The sequence below is a fragment of the Marmota flaviventris genome, chromosome Y, assembly GCF_047511675.1.
Source record: "Marmota flaviventris isolate mMarFla1 chromosome Y, mMarFla1.hap1, whole genome shotgun sequence".
NCBI classification, from domain to species: Eukaryota; Metazoa; Chordata; class Mammalia; order Rodentia; family Sciuridae; genus Marmota; species Marmota flaviventris.
Window position 1 is genome coordinate 11,850,783 of NC_092519.1, and position 21,084 is coordinate 11,871,866.

A 21,084-nucleotide genomic window follows, 5' to 3' on the forward strand; every position below is an offset into this window, starting at 1 on the left:
TATTTGATATGAGTATGGATACTCCTGCTTGTTTCCGAAGTCCATATGAGTGATATGATTTTTCCCAACCTTTCACCTTCAGCCTATGTATGTCTTTTCCTATCAAATGCGTCTCCTGTAGGCAGCATATTGTTGGGTCTTGTTTTGTGATCCATTCTACTAGCCTGTGTCTCTTGATTGGTGAGTTTAAGCCATTAACATTTAGGGTTATTATTGAGATATGGGTTGTTCTTCCAGCCATATTTGTTTATTTATGTTACTAAACATGGTTTGTTTTCCACTTTGATTATTTTCCCCCCTTTAGTGTCCTACCTCCCACTGTTGGTTTTCATTGTTATTTTCCATTTCCTCTTCCTGTAATGTTTTGCCAAGGATGTTTTGAAGAGATGGTTTTCTAGCTGCAAATTCTTTTAACTTTTGTTTATCGTGGAAGGTTTTAATTTCATCTTCCATCCTGAAGCTGAATTTCGCTGGAAACACAATTCTTGGTTGGAACCCATTTTCTTTCAGTGTTTGAAATATGTTATTCCAGGATCTTCTAGCTTTCAGAGTCTGTGTTGAAAGATCAGCTGTTATCCTGATTGGCTTACCCCTAAATGTGATCTGCTTCCTTTCTCTTGTAGCTTTTAAAATTCTCTCCTTATTCTGTATGTTGGGCATCTTCATTATAATGTGTCTAGGTGTGGGTCTCTTATGATTTTCACATTCGGCGTCCTGTAGGCTTCTAGGATTTGGGGTTCTGTCTCATTCTTCAAGTCTGGGAAGTTTTCTCGAATTATTTCATTGAATAGATTGCTCATTCCTTTGGTTTGAAACTCTGTTCCTTCCTGTATCCCAATGACTCTTAAATTTGGTCTCTTGATGTTATCCCATATTTCTTGGATGTTCTGCTCATGGTTTCTTAACAGTCTTGCTGAGCTGTCTATGTTCTTTTCAAGTTGAAATACTTTATCTTCATTGTCTGATGTTCTGTCTTCTAAGTGTTCTACTCTGCTGGTAGTATTCTCAATTGAGTTTTTAAGTTGGCTTATTGCTTCCTGCATTTCTAGGATTTCTGTTTGTTTGTTTTTTATAACCTCTATTTCCCTGTATAGTTGATCTTTTGCTTCTTGGATTTGTTTATGTAATTCATTGTTGAAGTGATCTTTCATTGTCTGATTTTGCTGTCTGATGTCTTCCTTGAGACTCCAGATCATCTGAAGCATGTATATCCTGAATTCTTTATCTGACATTCCATCAGCTGCAGCTATTACCTCTTCTAAAGTTGATTTGACCTGCAATGCTTGTGGTCCTTTCTTTCCTTGTCTCTTCATACTGTTCACGTTCCTTTCTTCTTGGTGAAACTGTTGTGCTATTGAATTTTCCCCCTATATATTTATATTGGTCTTGTATAGTTGCAAAGTCTCCCTCGCAGGCGCGGGCGGCGGCTCTGCCCCTCCGCCAATTGGGGCAATGTGCCTACCACGCCGGCAGGCCGCTGGGCCTGCTCTGCCAGTCGGTAGCAGGTCCGCCGTCCTTGCAGGCGCGGGCGGCGGCTCTGTCCCTCTGCGGGCCGCTAGGCTTGTTCTGTCGGTGGTCGCAGTTCTGCCTACTTTGCAGGCGCAGGCAGCGGCACTGCTCCTCTGCAGGCCTCTGGGGCTGTACTGCCAGTGGGTCGCAGGTCCGCCTACTTTGCAGGCGTGGGGTGGGGGGCGGCTCTACCCTTCCTCAGGCCACTGGGCCTGTTCTGTCTCTCGGTTGCAGGTCTGACCTGTTCTGATGGTGGTCTCAGTTCCGACTACCTTGCAGGCGCGGGGGGGAGGGGGCGGCTCTGCCTCTCAGCAGGCCGCTGCTCCTCTTCTGCCGGTGGGTCGCAGGCCCGCCTACCTTGCAGGAGTGATTGGAAGCTCTGTCCCGCCGCGGGCCACTGGGCCTTTTCTGTCGGTGGTCACCCTTCCCCTACCTGGCAGGCGAGGGGGGTGGGGGGCGGCTCTGCCCCTCAGCAGGCCGCTGGGCCTGCTCTGTGTTTGGTCCCAGTTCCCTCTACTATTCCGGCGCAGGGGGAGGGGGCGGCTCAGCCTCTCAGCAGGCGGCTGCTCCTCTTCTGCCGGTGGGTCGCAGGCCCGCCTACCTTGCAGGAGTGATTGGAAGCTCTGTCCCGCCCTGGGCCACTGGGCCTTTTCTGTCGGTGGTCACCCTTCCCCTACCTGACAGGCGAGGGGGGTGGGGGGCGGCTCTGCCCCTCAGCAGGCCGCTGGGCCTGCTCTGTGTTTGGTCCCAGTTCCCTCTACTATGCCGGCACAGGGGGAGGGGGCGGCTCAGCCCATAGTTCTTGATATATCATATTTCACAATTTGATTCAAGTGGGTTATGAGCTCCCATTTTTACCCCATATACAGATTGCAGAATCACATCAGTTACACATCCATTGATTTACATATTGCCATACTAGTGTCTGTTGTATTCTGCTGCCTTTCCTATCCTCTACTATCCCCCCCCTCCCCTCCCCTCCCCTCTTCTCTCTCAGCCCCCTCTACTGACATTCGTTTGTCCCCCTTGTATTATTTTTCCCCTTCCCCTCTTTATAGGTATTGATGATGACTAGCCTTATCACATAAATCAATAAAAACACCTGGAAGAAGGCAGATCTCAGAAAGATAGCAGATACCCCAAAAATATTTTTTAAAGATGTTATCTACTTCTTTCATTTTTAAATTGAGGTATAATTTACATATCATAAAATTCACCCACTTTAAGTCTACAGTTTCATAAGTTTTAATAAATTAAAACTGCTGAGAAACCATTACCACCATCCAGTTTTGTAATACTTCCATTCCCCCCAAATTTCCTTGTGCCTATTAGCAGCCAATCTCACTCTCATCTCCAGATCCCAGTAATCATGGAAATTATTTCAGTCTCTATACTTCTGCCAATTTTGGAAATTTTATATACACAAAATCATACGTGATCTTTTGTGTCTGGCTCCCTTTGCAGAGAACGATGTTTAGGTTCATCCATATCGTTGCGTGTATCAATAGTTCTTTCCATTTTATTACTGAGTAGTATTGCATAGTGTGAAAATATTAGAGTCAGTCTATGCATTCACCAGTTAAAACATGACTTGCTTATTTCCGGTTTGGTGCTATTATGACTAATGCTGCCATGAACATTTGTGTATGTCTTTCTTGGATATGTGTATTTCATTTATCTCATATAGACAGCTAAGATTGGAATATCTAAGTATTATGGTAAGTGTACATATAACTTTTTAAGAAATTGTCAAACTGTTTTCCAAAGTGACTATCATTTTACATTTCTGCTAGTAGTCTCCACTGGTATTGTCAATCTTTTATTGCCATAGCCATTCTGGTGAATGTACAGTAGATTTTCATCATGATTATAGTTTGCATTTACCCAATAACTTCTTACTCACTTTAGTCACTTGTGCAATTTTTTTTTTGGGGGGGTATTATTTATTTTATTTTTGGTACCAGGGATTGAACTCAGGGGCACTCGACCACTGAGCCATGACCCCAGCCCTATTTTGTATTTTATTTAGAGACAGGATCTCACTGAGACCCTCTTTTGCTGAGGCTGGCTTGAACTTACGATCCTCCTGCCTCAGCCTACGGAGTGGCTGGTATTACAAGTGTGCACCACCATGTCTGGCTTACTTCCATTTTTGACAGTTCTGCCCAACTATGGTTGTGACAATAGATTCACATCAGAAGTTTGAAGGTGTAGAGATAAAGGGGAGGCATGGGAGGTCAAAATGAAAGAGGGGCATAGTGAGAAGTGTCCATAGGACACTTCTACTTATAGTACTCTCTTCCCTATAAAAACTTCTTTAGTCAAGGGGAGGGAAAGGAGAAATACTAGGGAATGATATTGGTCAAATTATATTGTTATATTGTGTGCATATACAAATATGTAACAACAAATCCCACCATTATATACAGCTATAATATACTAATAAAATATGGGAAAAACTACCTTAGTCAAAGGCTAATGAAATAATAGTATCAATTGTTCCTCAGAAAGGAGAAAACCTTATGGTTCTACTAATAAAGGAAGACATTGCCAGCCACAAATAGCTCACAAAAGCCATTCTTTATAATCTAAAAGATTATTCCTTCTTAGAATCTGTCTATTGGCAACTACTAATCAGTGAGTGAAAGGAGGAGTTAAGCAGAGCAACTCTGATCATGTGTAGGGGCTGCCCTATTATTAAAAAATCTTTTCAAGCTCTAATATTCCATAATTCTAGTCAGCCTGGGAATGGCTGCCCAGTATGTTAAAAACAACCCAGAATGCCTTTGGAGATTTTCCCACTTCCAGTGTGCTCTGGTTCCTCAGTTACCTCTGCAAATGTACGTTCCACATCTTCAATCAACTGGTTGTGGTTATAGCCATAACCATCTGCTCCCTCTGCTTCATAATCTCCTCTCCAATAATCCCCATAGTCTTCATAATCTGGTTTTCAAAAGCAAAACAAGAGAACATAAGTGAAAGAAAAGAGAGAAAATGGAGTTTGCAAAGATTAGCTTGCAAGGAAGTTAAAAGAAATTTAAAGGTTTATCACATTTTTATTGTCCTTCCAAACATCAACTCAAAGGAATATAAATGAATAACAACATTAGCTAATTCTGTTAAGCACTTGTTCTGTGTCAGCAGTTTAAATGTATTATCTTATTAATAAACACAAAACTATAGGAGATTGTCATTATTAGAGCCCTCACTACACAGATGAACAGCCTGTGCTTACTTCTGAAATAAATTGTATTGTGTATATTTAAGGTATACACATGATGTTATGAGACACAGACACATATTAAAATGTTTATGATAGTGAAACAAATTAATATATCCATCATGTTGCATCTTTCCTCCCATAGCAAGAGCAGCTATAATCTACTCATTTAGCAAAAATTCTGAATATAGGAAACTACATTAACTGCAGTCCTCATGTACGTTAGATCTCTAAACTCATTATATCCTGCTACTTTGTATCCTTTGACCTACATATCCCCATTTCCTCCTATCCCATCCCTAGTAGCCATGATTTTATTGTCTTTGTCTGTATATTTGACCTTTTTTAAAAAAGTTTTTTTGGTTCCACACATAAGTGAAACCATGCAGTATTTTTCTTCTTCTGTCAAGTTTATTTCATCTAGCATAACGTCCTCCAGGTCCATCCATGTTGTAGCAAATGGTAGAGTTTCCCCTTTTTTAAAGCTGAATAACATTCTATTATACATTTGTTCCACAGTTTCTTATCCATTTGTCTGTTAATTGGTACCTCTGTTGTTCCCATTTCTTGACTATTATAAATAATGTACAATGAACATGGGAGTGCAGATATCTGTTTGAGGTGGTGATTTCATTTCCTCTAAGTATATACGAAGAAGAGGGATTGCTAGGTCACATACAGTAGTTCTTTTTAAATTTTCTTTAGGAACCTTCACACTGTTTTCTATAATGGCTACACCAATCTACATTGTCACCAACAGCCTATGCCTAGAGCAATTAAACCACTAGGCTAAGGTCATATAGCTGGTAAGGGACAGAAACACACTTCTACTTTCCCAGCCCTGGGTCTTTACTCCATATGTCAGTTTATATTATTAGCTTTAAAACATATGATTGAATCTCTAAATCTTTTTATTTTCATTTTGTTCAGGACCTTAGATTTTCAGATATGATATAACCCATCTTAGACACTGTAACAGTGGGCCTGTGTTTGTTTGCAAATTATATGTATACATAGCACATCTCTCTGTGCTTCATTTAGTATCTAACCATCAGGAAAAACAAGCTGGTATTAGGGTATTAGCTAATAAAGTTTGCAAATGTATTTTAATCATTTTTATTTTTACACACACATTGGCAATGGATGATCAGGAAGATGAGGAAAGAAATAATTTGGATAGAAGGATATGCATGATATTATAATAAAATTGATGATAAGCTACTGTCTTCAGTTTGCCTAAGGCTGTGGAAGAAACTAATAACAATAAATGAAAAAATTCTTACTCAACCCCAGAGGGCAGTGAATTATGAAAGCATAAAGTTATTCATAACACCATGACTTCAGCTCATTATAAAGGTAGAAGAATAAGTTATGAGATATGGAAATTCTTTCCCAAGTTAATATTTTTATGACTACTTGATTCAAGTTATAATTACAATGGAAAAAAATAAAGGGTTTCCAGCTTAACCTGATTTTTTGTTTCTTTCTGAGCCATCACCCAGAGGTAGATATGTAAATAAGTTTCTAAAATTTTTTTTTAGTTGTAGATGGACACAATGCCTTTATTTTATTTACTTTTATGTGGTGCTGAGAATCGAACCTAGTGCCTCACACGTATTCGGAAAGCGCTCTACCATTGAGCAACAACCCCAGCCCCTGTAAATGAGTTTTGAAAATGAACTATGGCCAGATGAGGGTTTATATAAGGGATAATGTCACTGTCTCTAATTCTGTCTAAGAAATAGGATACTAACTCAATCCCCTGATTCCCTCCTTCAGTCCCCTTGGGGGACTGAGACTTCCTTGAATAACTTATAATTAATAATTTCTGGACAATTAATTCCTTTGAGATCTTGTAGTTGAATCTCATTCCTGAGCTGTTTAAACCTTAGAGTTTCAATGCAACTTTTTATATGCCCCAGTAGTTTCCTGTTGAAACAGGTAACATGAATTGTTTAGCAAATGATTATTAATTTAGAGACATCTTAATATCCAAGGTCAGGCTTAATAATGAATGAGAAATAGTCCCATGGTCCCAGAGATCTCCAGGAACTCTAAGTCCAATAAACTTACTGTTTGCTCTTGCCATCTCATTTTTCAGGACCACGTACTCTTCATATAATGGCCTCAGCTGCTTGCCAACCTTAGACCTCCAGCCTTCCCAAACCCAGAGCCTCTCATTGTAGTCGGTGCTATTTGCCATTATTCCATCCAAACCTGTTATCCCAAAGCCCCAAAGGAAAATAAACATGCATTTGTAAAAAATTTTTTTGTAAATAATTATATGAATTTTAAAGAATTAAAAGTAAAGTTGGCAGACATCAAGGTCATAAAGTTATTAAATGAAATCTTGTGATTAACTCACTTCCTTGCCCTTACTATAGATCCAAATTGTGTTTACAGAGAAAAATAAACCAGTGCAATAATTTACTTGACAAATTACTTGAATGTGATAGAATTTATAATGAGATTTTTTTGAAGTTAAAAGAGCATCTATGCTGAAACACAAATCTGTAATCTTATCATCTTTCAGTTGCCCATCTGAAAAGTGAAATGTCATAATCTAAAGTCAATCTCATTTTTAAAATTTGGAATTAAAAAAAAGTAAATTTCACAATCAGTACTCAAAATTAATAGCCTACCTGGCTCAAGTAGTAGGCACTCTTGAGGTTTTTTTGGGTTACACACTTTTCCAGTACTGTAGATGGTGCTCATCGTATTTAGAATTGTGTTCAACTGCAAATTAAAGATAATAAATAATATTGGAAATGGAAAATGTGCTAAAGAGAATGCTAACTTAAAGATATCCTTTTGGTCATGTGGCTTTTTTAAATATTTACTTTTTGGTTGTAGATGGACACAATATCTTTATTTTATCTACTTATTTTTATGCGGTGCTGAGGATTGAACCCAGGGTCTCACACATGCTAGGTGAGTGCTCAACCACTGAGCCACAACCCCAGCCCCCTAATGTGGCTTTTTGATCCCTCAGAATGCAGCGATTCACTTCTTTTCCATATTTCTTCCTGTATGTAAGGGAGGAATACATTTAATTTTCCTCACTGTCAACTAGCACATAGCCTTATAAACACATAATAAATGTATGTGGAGTAATTGAAATGAACAGATCTACCAGAACTCCAACAATGTTTCTCAATTACTTATAGGAAAATATGTGCATTTTTTCTTTTATTCAGCATTTATTGAGTCTCTACTATGTCCTACACTTTGACAATTCTGAAATAAACAAGTCACAGGCCCTCAAAGACCCCAGAGTCATGAGACAGTGAGGCAGCCATGAAATCAATAACTACATAACAGAATGACAAGTGTTATAATAACTGTCACCAAAAAGTGATGTGGCAGTATTGATGAGAGGGTAGAATAGAGATGTATAGCCTGGAGACTCACAAACGACTTCAAAGAGGATAAGACATTAGAGCTGTGTCACACAGAAGTAGGAGTTAGTCTGGTACAGAAGGGAAGTAGAGAGAAGAGCCTAAAAATGGGAGGAGGTTGGAAATGATAATGCATTTTCAAGGAGTGGCAAGATGTTGAATAAAAGTGGAGCACCGATGTTCACTGGGGAAAATGGAGGAGATGAGAAAGGCAGAGGTAAGCAGGGGCCAGATCATGAGGGACCATGTATGCCATAGTGAAAAATTCAAACTTTGTTCTGTAGGTCAAGGAAAGTGATGATAATTATGTGAAGAAAGGCATGCTATGCAAAGCATGCCTCTGGGTCAGTGCAAGGCAGCAAAAGATCTTTTCCATGCTGTGGTAGGCACAGGAATTGTGAGAGTACATGTTTATAAGCTTTAAATGATTTGAAATTTCCATGGTATCTAAGTATGTAATTAATGAACTTAATCAAATATTGATTTGCTGTGGATTGGAAATAAAGGAAGAAAGGGAAGTGATGGGTGGGACTGGGGAAGGAGGGAGGAAGGGAAGATATGATTTAAGAAGCACTGTATTAAAGGTCCTGTTTCCCCTTTTTCTAGTTCCCTCTTCCATTATTTTTTCTACTCTGCTACAGAGTCATTATCCTAAAACATTAACTAGATACCATGCTTGAAACTTCCACAAATCCCATAGTCCAAGACAATAAACCTAGATTCTTTCCCTTGGCACAAAACTCCTCAGAGTCTCTTTCTCTATCTGCTTCCTTAATCTCCCTTCCTTCTCTTCACTGAACACATGCATCCTGGAGTCTCCCTCCTTCCCAGACACTTCAAGCTCTTACTTGCATTTAAGCAGTTTTCAATTCTGGCTACCTATTAAAATTATTTGGGGATCTTTTAAAAATAGAATGTCCAGGTCCCATCCAGGCTAGAGTATGCTGCCTAAATTAAAAGGCCAAGATTTCTCATGGTGTCCTTGTGAAAACAACGGAGAAACATGGAATGGATAAGATAAAGAGGATTGATAACTCGTGGGATAATTGGATCCAAAGAATGCAGAATAATAAATATCAACTTGTAGAAATAAATACCATATGGCTTTATCTTTGTCCTTATCATGCATTTTTATTTTTATAAAAATGTCCTTGTTCCAAAGGACAAGTAACTGAGAAAGACGACTTTGATGTTAAATAACTAAATATTTTAGATAAAAATATTTCAGTAGGTTATAACAGGGGTCTGCAAACTATGGTCTGCAGACCAAGTCCTGTCTGTTGCTTGTTTTTGTTAGGTTTTGTTGGAATACAGCCACATCCATTCATTTATGTATTAGCTATGGCTGACTTCCTGCTACAATGGCAGAGCTGACTAGTTGTGACACCAACAATATGGCCTGCAAAACCTAAAATAGTTACTATTTGTTCCTTTACAGAAAAAAACTTTGCCAATTCCTTGGCTAGAGGAATGGAATGAGGGATGTTATTTTAACAGGGGTGAATATAGGCTTTCTCAAATTTGGACAAACTAAGAAAACAAAATTTTAGAGTGCCATTTGAAAGCAACATTGGTGTAAGAGATTTGGAGACTCCATTGACAGTGAGGTTGACATGAGCCAACCATGGCATTTGGCTATCAAAAAAACAAAACAATCTAATATAGTCCTTGACTGTCTTAGTTGGTGTAGATCACGGGGTGCAGAGTGATACATTCCTACTCACTTCTTTCCATATCAGAACCCACTGTCTTCTTTCACCCTCCAAGAGATGCCAGTTTGTATAATAAATTACAGTCACTTGACCGAGGTACAAATCTCTTTCTAATGTCAGCATTACTATCTTTGCAGATGAAAGAAGCATCCATGGGTGACATTAATGTTAATATTTCCCAAACATTTCAACTCTTGGGGGCAGTACTGAAATGTTCCGAAACATACCTGTTCCCTCTTATTGGCGGAGAGCGCTGAAGACCCACTCTGCTGAAGGGCCTGCAATTGACGCTTGAGTGTGAAATTTTGAATTTCTTGTAGTGGATAAGCTTTAGCAAGCTTTGACTGCTTTTCATAAAAGGCAGACCATTTTGCCTCAGCCTCATTCTGAAATGGCAAAAAATAAAATTGAAGTTGGAAGAGCACAGATTAAATAGATAAAGCAGAAGATATAGTCCAGAGAACATCTGGTGAAACATATACTATTTCCTGAGTGGCTTAGTCCTCTACTTTGCTGAAGGTCAAGGTCAGGTTAAGGGTGACCAGGCCACTCTTGGTCACTCTCTCTTTCTGGCCCAGTGCCTAGTTTTCCCAAGGGTCCTGTCCCCAGAACTGGAAGTAAATTCTCACAGATAATTCACACTGTGAGGCCTTGGAATTTATGGCCTTAGTTCAGTGACTGGGTGAGTTGGCTAAGGATTCAAGGATGAATGCTCTTAAAGGAGAACTGAGTAGAACACAGAGTGGACATAGTGGGAATATAGTCCCTCATGACCATGGGAACCAAGAGGAATGAATGAGAACCAGATCACAGTAAGCTCCTAGGTGTTATGACATAGCACAAAGATTCTGAACTTAAGTTGTGATCTCAAAAGAAGGCTTCATAGGATGTGGCTATTTGGTAGCCATGGAAACTTTCTACCAGCAAAAGAAATCAATAAGCAGGATGCCAGGACACACTTGCCCCCCACTCCCAATCCATCTTGAATATCAGTAGGAAAGTGGACTTCTCTAGCAGTCTTCTCCCTCCAAAATAAATTCATTTCCATGTATCAAAGATTAAAATGAACAACTACTTTGTATATCATACTGCCCTAGACCATACAAAAGAGTAGCATATGAAGTAGGTAAGAACTTCATCCCTGGAGTCAGACACCTCTGACTAGCTATATGACCTTGGACAAATTACTTAGCATCTCCAAGCCAGTTGCCTTATCTGCAAAATAAGAGTAATAATAGGACTTCTATCAAAGGGTTGATGGAAGGATTAGAAGAATTAATAATTAATAAAATGATTACCAGAATGCCTGACACATCCTAAATATTTAATAAATGTTACTTTATTACTTACAGAGAAAAAATCCTTGCTCTTAAGTTGCTTTAATTTTATCAGATGGATAAACATCATGAATGTTTCATTTATGAAACATGAGTATATAATACTGAATAAACTATGAGTGGCCCGATTTGTGTTATAAGAAACAAAAAATTCATGTGGGTGATCAGACTTGGCCAAGCCCTCATAGAGGAGGTAGAATGTAAGACAAACCTTAAAGTATGTATGAGTTGGATGAGTGTAGAATCCTCTGCAAATCATTTACCTCATTTGAGCTTTTATTTAATTTTTTGGTACCAGGAACTGAACCCAGGAGGCACTTAACCACTGAGCCACATCCCCAGCCCTTTTATTTTGAGACAGGGTCTCTCTAAGTTACATAGGGCCATGTTAAGTTGCTGAGGCTGGCTTTGAATTTGCCATCCTCCTGCCTCAACCTCCCGAGTCACTGGGATTACAGGCATGCACCACTGTGCCTGGCTTCATTTAAGATTTTAACAACTGTGAGATAGAAAACCACTGTGTCTCCATTAGGCTTAGAGAAATAGTGGAACTGGCAATCAATTACCAGCATTCAATCCTGCATGTGGCAGACAGATGGCTCCCATGATCCCTCCCTCTGGTGGGCACACCCTTTTTTTAAGAACAGACCTGTGACTTTCTTCTAGCCATCCGTGTACAGCAAGGTGACAGGATATACATATTTGTATCACAAAAGATTATAAATTTTATCTTGCTAGAAGTCTCCTTTGTTGACTTTGATGCAGCAAGAAGCCATAATACAAGCTATCTTATGGAAAGGGCCACATGGGAAGGAATCCAAGATGGCCTCTGACTAACATCCTGCAATAAACCAAGAACCTTAGTTCAGCAGCATACAAAGATCTGAATGTTAACATCAACCACACTGGCTTGGAAGTAGATCTCTCTCACCTCAAGCCTCAGATGAGACCCCAACTCTAGCTGCCACCTTGAATGTGACTTATGAGAATTAGAAATAGAAGATCCAGCTAAACTGTGCCTGGACTCCTCACCCACAGAAACTGTGGTAGAATACATGTGGGTTATTTTAAGCCACTAACCTTGTGGTAACTTTTAATATAATAGGTAACTAGTACAGATCCCACAGGCGGAACTACAGGCATGATTGCACTTTCCAGGCCAAGGAATTTTACTTTTATCCTGTGAGTATCAAGCATTCACTGAGAAGCTTTAAACAGGCATGTGACATGATGAGAATTGTACACAACAGTCACAATAATGGACCAAACAAGAGATGATGAAAAATAGTGGCAGTGAAAATAGAAAATATTTTTTTGTCTTTATTGAATACCCACAACCCCTCAGGAACTGCTTCTCAGTTAATCTTCACATGTGACAACTTTTTGAAGAAGTTGTCATCATCCCCATTTTTAAAATGAGGGAAATGAGACAGAGCATGTCAGCAACCTTTCTTAGGTCACACAGCTAGTAATTGAAAGAACCGGGGCACCAACCCAGGTGTATTTACTTCCAAAGCTAATGCTCTGAACCACTGTCTTAGGGATTGTATTTGACACATTCTAGTTTTCTCTCTAACATGCAGGAGTGGGAGGGAGTGAACTGTGGAAAGAGGAATTTGGTCTACAGATAACTGTCTTATCAATCCCTACCTTTCTTCATCCAGTCCAGGATAATTTTTTCTTATGTAAAATTTCTGGTAAAACTTTGATGGCAAATTATAATGTTATTGCTGATCATTTTTGAAAACAACTAACAACTACCCCAAATGCTTCAGTCTTACAGCATTTTTTATTTTATTGCATGTGGGAACTTTTAGGCTATCTGATTTGATTTTATTTGTCACTACTATTTTACAAGTGTTATACTTTATATCACCAAACAGTTACTTCACATTGCCTTGCATTTTGGTCTCTGAGGATATACTGTTCCTTCCCAAACTATTCTTTTTAATATTATTTACAACTTATTTTATATCCTCACGTTAAGGCTCTTGAGCCTAAATAAAACAGATTGGCTGGAATACAGAGAATGAAAGTCAGTTCATACATACTATTCAGATTGTTTAGATAATGGTCAACAGCTACATGTAGTTTTTGGACCTGAATAATGGTTAAAATGAAACATAGTACACTAGTCTACATAAATCCAGGGCTTGAGAGAAACTAGTATAGATAACATATGTGACATTCCACACTTGAGAGAAACTAGTACAGATAAAATAGGTGACATTCCACACTATCTCTGTGGAAGGCAGGAGAGAAGCAACTAAAAGAGGAAAATTTTCCATAGCCATACACGAGCATTTGGGAACAAGACACACATTGTTCATCTAGTACCTTGGAGCATAACAAGCTTGGAAGAAAACCTTGAGTTCCATATTCTGGCCCAGTTTCTAGATATGGCTCTCAACGCCACATCAGGTTCAAAGATGAAGCTGCCCAGGTTACATTTTAAGTATACCCCTCCCCCAAACTGGCATTAAAAAATAACCCTTCTTTTTTAAAAAATATTTTTAGTTGTAGATGAACACAATACCTTATTTTATTTATTTATTTTTATGTGCTGCCAAGGATGGAGCCCAGTACCTCACAAGTGCTCTACCACTGAGCTACAACTGGCTTTTTTTGTGTACTGGGAATTGAACTCAGGGATACTTAACCACTGAGCCACATCCCCAGCCTTATTTTGTACTTTATTTAGAGACAGGGTCTCACTGAGTTGCTTAGTGCCTTGCTAAGTTGCTGAGGCTGGCTTTGAACTCGCAATCCTCCTGCCTCGGCCTCCTGAACTGCTGGATTACAGGTGTGCGCCACAGGGCCTGGCTCCAAACTGGTATATTTTTAAAAACACTTATTTAACAGTAATATAACTTATATGAATATGAATTCCACCACTCCACCTTAGGATTCAAAATATTATTTTTTTTTGGTATTTTACATGACAGTTTTAATAGTTGAAAACTTTAATTTTTAAACATTTATAGACTTTTTTGTTTTTCTGAATTTTATCTTCTGAGGGGAAAGTGCTCAGCTCTAAATTCCATTTTACTGCATTACAGTGTCTTTCCTTACTCCTATGCTTGTGTGTGGGTATTATGGGTACATTGAAGCATGGGACAGACTCGTTAGAGATAAGGATTAAGTCAACATTTTTTTTCCTTGAGTATAGAATAGTGGTTTTGAAATACCCTACTCTGCCAGGCACAGTGGTACATGCTTGTAATCCTAGCAACTCCCAAAGCTGAGACAGGAGGATGGCAAGTTCAAAGCCAGCCTCAGCAACTTAGCAAGACCCTATCTAAAAATAAAAAATAAACAAAGCTAGGAATGTGGCTCAGTGGTAGAGTGTCCCTGGGTTAGATCTCCAGTACAAAAAAAAAAAAAAAAGTGTGGGTCTCTAACTTCTGACAACTAAGAAGTATTTATGAAGTGTTCTTAGAGACCTTGCAGACTCCAGCTGGGCAGTCTTAAATGTGCACTCAGTTTCATTGACAAGAGTTTGGAGCAGCTGTAGTTGGTACTACCAAATACTAAAACAATGAACCAGGCTGCCTCTACTAGCAATGGAATCTTGCTCTCTCCAAGGATAACAATGGTCCAGGACCACCTATGTTGCTGGAGAGTTTTCGGCTTCACTATTAAAAATCAAGTGTGTTCTTTCTAAAGTTGCTTTTAGGACTCTATACTGATTAAGTTTGATGCCCTCTATTATTTTAAGTTACATTCTTACAACTTGATCTAAGGATTGCCATACTAAGTCATATCCATAGGCTGACAAGTCAGTCCATTATCCTGATAGGTCAAAGTTACACCAAGGAGCAATATGGAAATAGCAGATTATCTTTAATAATGTTAAACTGATGGGATATAAACATACAAATGTCATGCTGATTCCCAAATTTCCCTTCCTGTATAAGTTGTCTGTTACTACAATGATACTATATAAGAAACAACCAAAAACCATAATGCCCTAAGTATTTATTGTTTATGTGTCTAGAATCACTGGGGCTTGGCAGGTAGCTCTGCCGATCTTGGCTAGATTTCCTTACAACTCTGGGAGTTGGCTTCTGCTTGGGCAACTGTTCCACGTGTCTCTGGTCTTCAGTTGGCTAGCCCAGGCAGGTTTTCTTGGCAAAGGCAAAAGATGCAAAGAACAAGCCCAATTATTCAAGTGCATTCCAAGCTTCTGCTTTCATCATTTCTGCTAACACAAACCAAGACGCATGATGAAGGACACAGTCACATAACCTGCTGTGGGACAGCACTGCAAACAGACTGATGTGACCTTAGACACTATCATAGGAAAGGATGAAGAACTAAGTCCATCAAATGCAGTTGACCATACTTCCTTAAGCCACAGTGGATCTACAATTCACACATTTGCTTAAACACGTCAAAAAACCATTTACAGTTTTAAATGTCTCACGTTTTTTAGATTAAAGAATAGCTCAGTTTTACAAGTCTTATCAGTGTTGCCACCTTAGTGTAAATGGCACTTCCTTCTATTTACTCTAAATTTATCTCTATTGAGCTTTCAACTGTACTACCTTTCTAGTATTAAGAGGTTTAGCCAATATAGTTGTGAATACTCCATCCATCCTTTCTTGTTCCATCTCAAACTATTCAGATTTCTTTTTCATTTTGAGTCAGGTTTTCTGTAGCACCCAACTGCCTCTGATCCCATTAAATCACTCTGATTGCTCTTTTTGGTGTAACAGTGTCCTTTTATAAAATTCTTCCTTTAAACAGGGCCACTAGCATTATGTTTCTAAAGACATGGGAAAATGTTTTCTCTTATATCCACAACTGTCTAGACTATTGTGGTCATGGAAACTTATTCAGTCTTCAGGGAACAATCTTGAATGACTTCTAGGTTTTTTTCCTGAGTTAAAAATGATTTCTAACAACTCATTAGTTCCCAGGAGAAAGCCCACATATACCCAACCTGGATTTTCTAGATTACTTCTAATTTATGTCATTTTTACTATGTATTACAACTTTTGGTGGCAAGATTATTTATTATAATTTGATTTTTTTTCAAACATTTGCCTATGCATTAATAATCTGCCCAAAATCTGCTTTATGGCACCTTATATTCATGTCATTGGAGAACATTTTTCAGAATTTATAAAACCTCTTTGAGGAAATAAACAAATATATCTTCTTAAGGTATAACGATATCAAGAATTGAAACACCAAGTGGCCTTAAAAATATTAATGGTAATTTCAAATATTTTACTTGCTTTCACTTGAGTGGATTATTGCTGAGCAAATGTTAAAACACTGGTGATTACAGGGGCAGTTATTTTCTCTGTCCAAGAAGTTCATTTATAGTTTAATTCCAAAGAAAATAAACCAGATCATCAGATAGTCTCATTAAAATAAATCCACACTGTTTTTAATTTAGCAAGTTAGTACATTTTATAAGAACAGATGTTGGTCTATAATAAAACATTAAGTCAGTAGTATATAAATTTATGGGGATGAATTCTCCCCTTTGTGCAGGAAAGGTTTGTTGTCAAGATACACAGTCAAAGGTTGATATTTGTTAATTCCTGACCCTGAGTTTGCTGCTTACAGGCCAAGAAGCAGGCAAAGGAAGGAACATTATGGCTGTTTCTGGGAACTGCATTGCCCCCAAGTTCATATCATTTCAGTAACTGCACTGTGAATATCAGAAGAGTCTCAGAGGTGGGAGACTCTCACTTTCCCTAGCTCTGACTTTTTCTGGTAAATATTTCTTTAAAAACCACCCACTGAGGGCAAGGGAGGATCGTAAGGAGGGGTGATATGATTAAAACATAATATATGCACGTATGGAAATGTCATAGGGAAATCCATTAATTTGTACAGTTAATATCAGTTAGTATTTATAATTTTTTTGTGTGGGTACCAGGGATTGAACTCAGGGGCACTCGACCACTGAGCCACATCTCAAGTCCTATTTTGTATTTTATTTAGAGATAGGGACTCACTGACTTGCTTAGCACCTTGCTTTGGCGGAGGCTGGCTTTGAACTTGCGATCCTCGTGTCTCAGCCTCCCCAGCCACTGGAATTATAAGTGTGCACCACCACGCCCAGCTTAGTATTTATAATTTTAAAAGGAAAAAAAAAACTACCTACTTGAGATAGCAGTGAGACTGTGGGACTTTCAGAATATAAAGTCCCTGAATAATATTATTGTCATCAACGTTGATGTAGAGAACTGCCAGACATGGTGCTAAGATTAAAGTCACATGCATTCAAACACATAAATTCACCAAATTCAGTAATCTGGTACAGCATAGACTATATCACTAGTATTATGATAATAATCTTCAGTTTATAGATGAGGTAATTGGGGCTGAAGGAAGTTAAGAAACTTGCTCAAGCTGGGTGCAATAGCAAATGTCTGTAATCCCAGCGGCTCGGGAGGATCACGAGTTAAAAGCCAACCTCAGCAATGGCAAGGCACTAAGCAACGCAGTAAGACCCTGTCTCTAAATAAAATACAAAATAGGGCTGGGGATGTGGCTCAGTGGTCGAGTGCCCCTGAGTTCAATCTCCAGTATCCAAAAGAAAGAAAGAAACTTACCCAAGACCCTCAATTTATAAGATTCAGAGGTAGTATTTGAACCTACCCAGAATAGGTCAGACCCCAGAGTCCACCCTTACTATAGCAGACACTTATACATGACCATAGTGTGTGCATATCCTTATAGCATAATAAATCTCAGCAATTCCTCGTCTTTTTTGGGGGGTGTGTGTGTGTGTGTGTGTGTTTGTGCGCACGCGCTGCTGGGATTTGAACCCAGGGCCTTGTGCATGTAAGGCAAGCACTCTACCAACTAAGCTATATCCCCAGCCTAGTTCTCTATTACATCTGCCACAGTACACAGTGCATTAGGAATCTCAAGATGTGATCAGAGAATAGAAGGAGCCACTTCCCTCCCCACCTTCCCAAGTAAATACACATAGGTGCCCCTGAGTGCATTCGTGCCCCTTCTTCACTGCTGAAGGAGATACAGGACCTCTCATTTGCTTCTTGCATTTAAATATTCTCAATGTTCCTTTAAAGCACTTATACCTTTCTTCCAGTTTAGCCACATTTAGTAATTTATTGTCTTTCATTTCATTTTGTACAATTCAAAAGTGATAACACTTTAATGATTCAGAGATGGTTTCAATGAACATCACTACCTCTCATTCCATAACATGCCTTCTCCACATCTGGGCTCTCAACAGAACTGTTACATGCTTCTTTAAAAGTCCTAACTTTGGGACTGAGGTTGTGGCTCAGCAGTAGAGCACTCACCTAGCACATGCGAGGCGCTGGGTTTGATCCTCAGCACCACATAAAAATAAAAACAAATAAAAATAAAGGTATTGTGTCCAACTACAGCTAAAAAGTATTTTAAAAAATCCTAACTCTGGGGTTGGGAATTTAGCTAGTGTCAGAGCACTTGCCTAGCATGTACAGGGTCCTGAATTTAGTCCTTGGCCCTGGGAGAAAAAAAAATTCTAACTCCCTGCTGTCTCTCCCTCCAGAGATGGCTCACATTCTCTCCTGAATGTGTATTTCTTGATCTATCCCCAAAGGTGCCTCTTTTGAGATGACCCACAATCTCCCTTGAATGTGTATCTGCTTTCCTAAATAAATCTGTCTCTGAAAACAAAAAACCCAACTCCTTCTCATACTAATAACAATGATGTCTTACTGTTCTCCCATGCCCACAAGCATCAAGCACTGTTCTTGTGGTTTTAAGACTAAATTAGTCTTCATAGCAATGCTATGAGGCACATATGAGTATTAGTTACTTTTTTCACAGATGAAGAAAATAAGGCTGACAAAAGCTAATTAAGTAGCTCAACTTCGCCCACCTAAAAAGTGGTGGAATCAGAATTTGGATGTAGGTAGTCCAGCTCTAGCTTTTGGGTATTATTCTAGTATACCTCATCATCACCCATGAACCATTGAGCCGAGAATGAAAAGAAACCCACAAAACTCTGCAATCACCTCTAACAGAAATCAAATAAAAATGGAGGGGGTTCAATGATGAGATGAAGAGAGGTAATACCAAAATGTAAGATAGGACAAAACATCTTCTATGCTAGCACTGGGCTGTCAAAATCTCCTGGCTTTCCTCTTAACTTTAGAAAATAGAAAAAAAAAAATAGCTTGGGGGATTTCAAATGAGGCAGCAATTTTCAGATTGAATCTGTTCAGTGAATAGTAATTATTTAAATTAAACATGCAACACACTAATCATTTGGAAAAAAAAAAAAAAAAAAACAAGCTTCCAAACTATAATACTTTCGAAAGAAGGAACTTGCTGCACAAATAACACAATTTTTTTTTCCTCAAATTAATTGTGTGATTTTTCCAGCACTTAACTGTGTAAGGATACTGCTTAGGGAATCTGTGAAAAATTTCTTAAATCCTTGTACTTGTCAAATAAAGCATTTTGCTTTCCTAGAACTTTCTGAGATTTTTTTTTTCAGAACTGGTTTAATCATAGTTTTTCTTGGAGGGCTCTTCTGTCACTCTTGGAAGTCCCTCAGAACTCCGTGACAATGAAAGAAGGAATTCCCAAGTCCAGTCTCACCCAACCCCTGGTTAGCTTAATTACTAGCTGGTTCATTCAGTAAGCCTCCAGTTGCATTTTTTAGTCAATATGTCATTTTAGTCTTTATATATCCCTGTTGACATTATAGACTAGAGAAAATTATTAACTCAATTACAGTAGCATTTCCATGAAATGCTTTATAACTCGGACTATAATGACAATTATTATGATCACGTTGTAAAGCATATTGTTTCTAGAATCTGGACTGAGACCAGTGAATGATTTTGCAGCCATTTTTTCAAATGAACTCCAAGGTCAATTAAGTTTAGTCATCTGGGACTACAGAATCAGGGATATAAAGGCAAACTTCCAGGCTTAGAGCTCAAGAGATTTCTTTCATTTCCCTTTTTAGTTTTATGGGCAGTAGTTCTAATCTGTAAGAAGCAACAAATACCCGCTGTGTAAACATGAGAACTCACCATCTTTTGGGTATTCTCCTTTGTGATATTTGTGTTATAATTCCAAGAAGCAAGTGAACGTTGATAATCCAGGTCTTCAGCTTCCTGGTTAAACTTGTCCAAAAATGTCTTGGCCAGTTCCTCGATGGTGGACTGAGCAGCAGTCACAGCAACAAAGCTGAGAAGGAGCCAAGAAGAGCCTAACATCTTTCCCCGTGCGCCAGGACAGGATCCCATCCACTGAACAACTTTCCCTAGAGTAAAATTTCCTCATGAGTTTTTCTCTCTTCAGCCTTTGAACTTGGGTTGGGCATTGAGGAGGGAACACACACACACACACACACACACACACACACCAAAAAAAAAAAAAGAAAAAAAGGAGGAGGAGGAGGAGGAGAAAACGAAGAAGAAGAAAACAGTAAACAATCTGCTGAACCAATATAAACCTAATCCTGGAGAGGACAGATATGTAAACAGATTTTAGAATGATATTCTTTAAAGTAAAACAAATAAAGACATGTTATTCATTAATCCTAGAAAACCTTAGCTCTCCTAGCACTTTATGGCTAAATCAAAACTTGTACATTTGGTTAATATATTCCCCCAAAACTGTTAAATATACACTGAGGGTATTATGATTTTTCAGTAATGGAGAGGGTTAGAATTAGAAATCATGGGGTAATGTTGGCATTTATGTTTTTCTGATAATTCCACTAATATTCAGTTATTCCTCTTTTATTTTTATTTCCAGCTCATGTTCACAGAAACTCAGTAGTTGGGTAATATTTTCCCTTTTAAAGACTTTGTCTTTATAAAATCCATTTTTTGGATTAATTTTAATTTCCATGGCCATTTTTTTTTTTTAATTATGAGACTACTCTCCACTGCATGGGCTAAGGCTCT

The 21,084-nt window shown here is 38.6% G+C and overlaps 1 protein-coding gene across 2 annotated transcripts in view; it reads right to left on the reverse strand.

Annotated features, from left to right (window-relative positions):
• The window catches only part of LOC114101496 (angiotensin converting enzyme 2), a 52,545-nt gene extending 32,157 nt beyond the window's left edge, over positions 1–20,388 (reverse strand). For both annotated transcript variants that reach the window (XM_071606929.1, XM_027946507.2), the window contains exons 1-5: positions 20,203–20,388; positions 10,067–10,225; positions 7,372–7,465; positions 6,803–6,946; positions 4,340–4,452 (exon numbers count right to left, since the gene is read on the reverse strand). In XM_071606929.1, the coding sequence (XP_071463030.1) occupies positions 4,340–4,452; positions 6,803–6,946; positions 7,372–7,465; positions 10,067–10,225; positions 20,203–20,388 (696 nt within the window). The remainder of the gene's footprint in view (positions 1–4,339; positions 4,453–6,802; positions 6,947–7,371; positions 7,466–10,066; positions 10,226–20,202) is intronic.
• Positions 20,389–21,084: the final 696 nt, after the last annotated feature.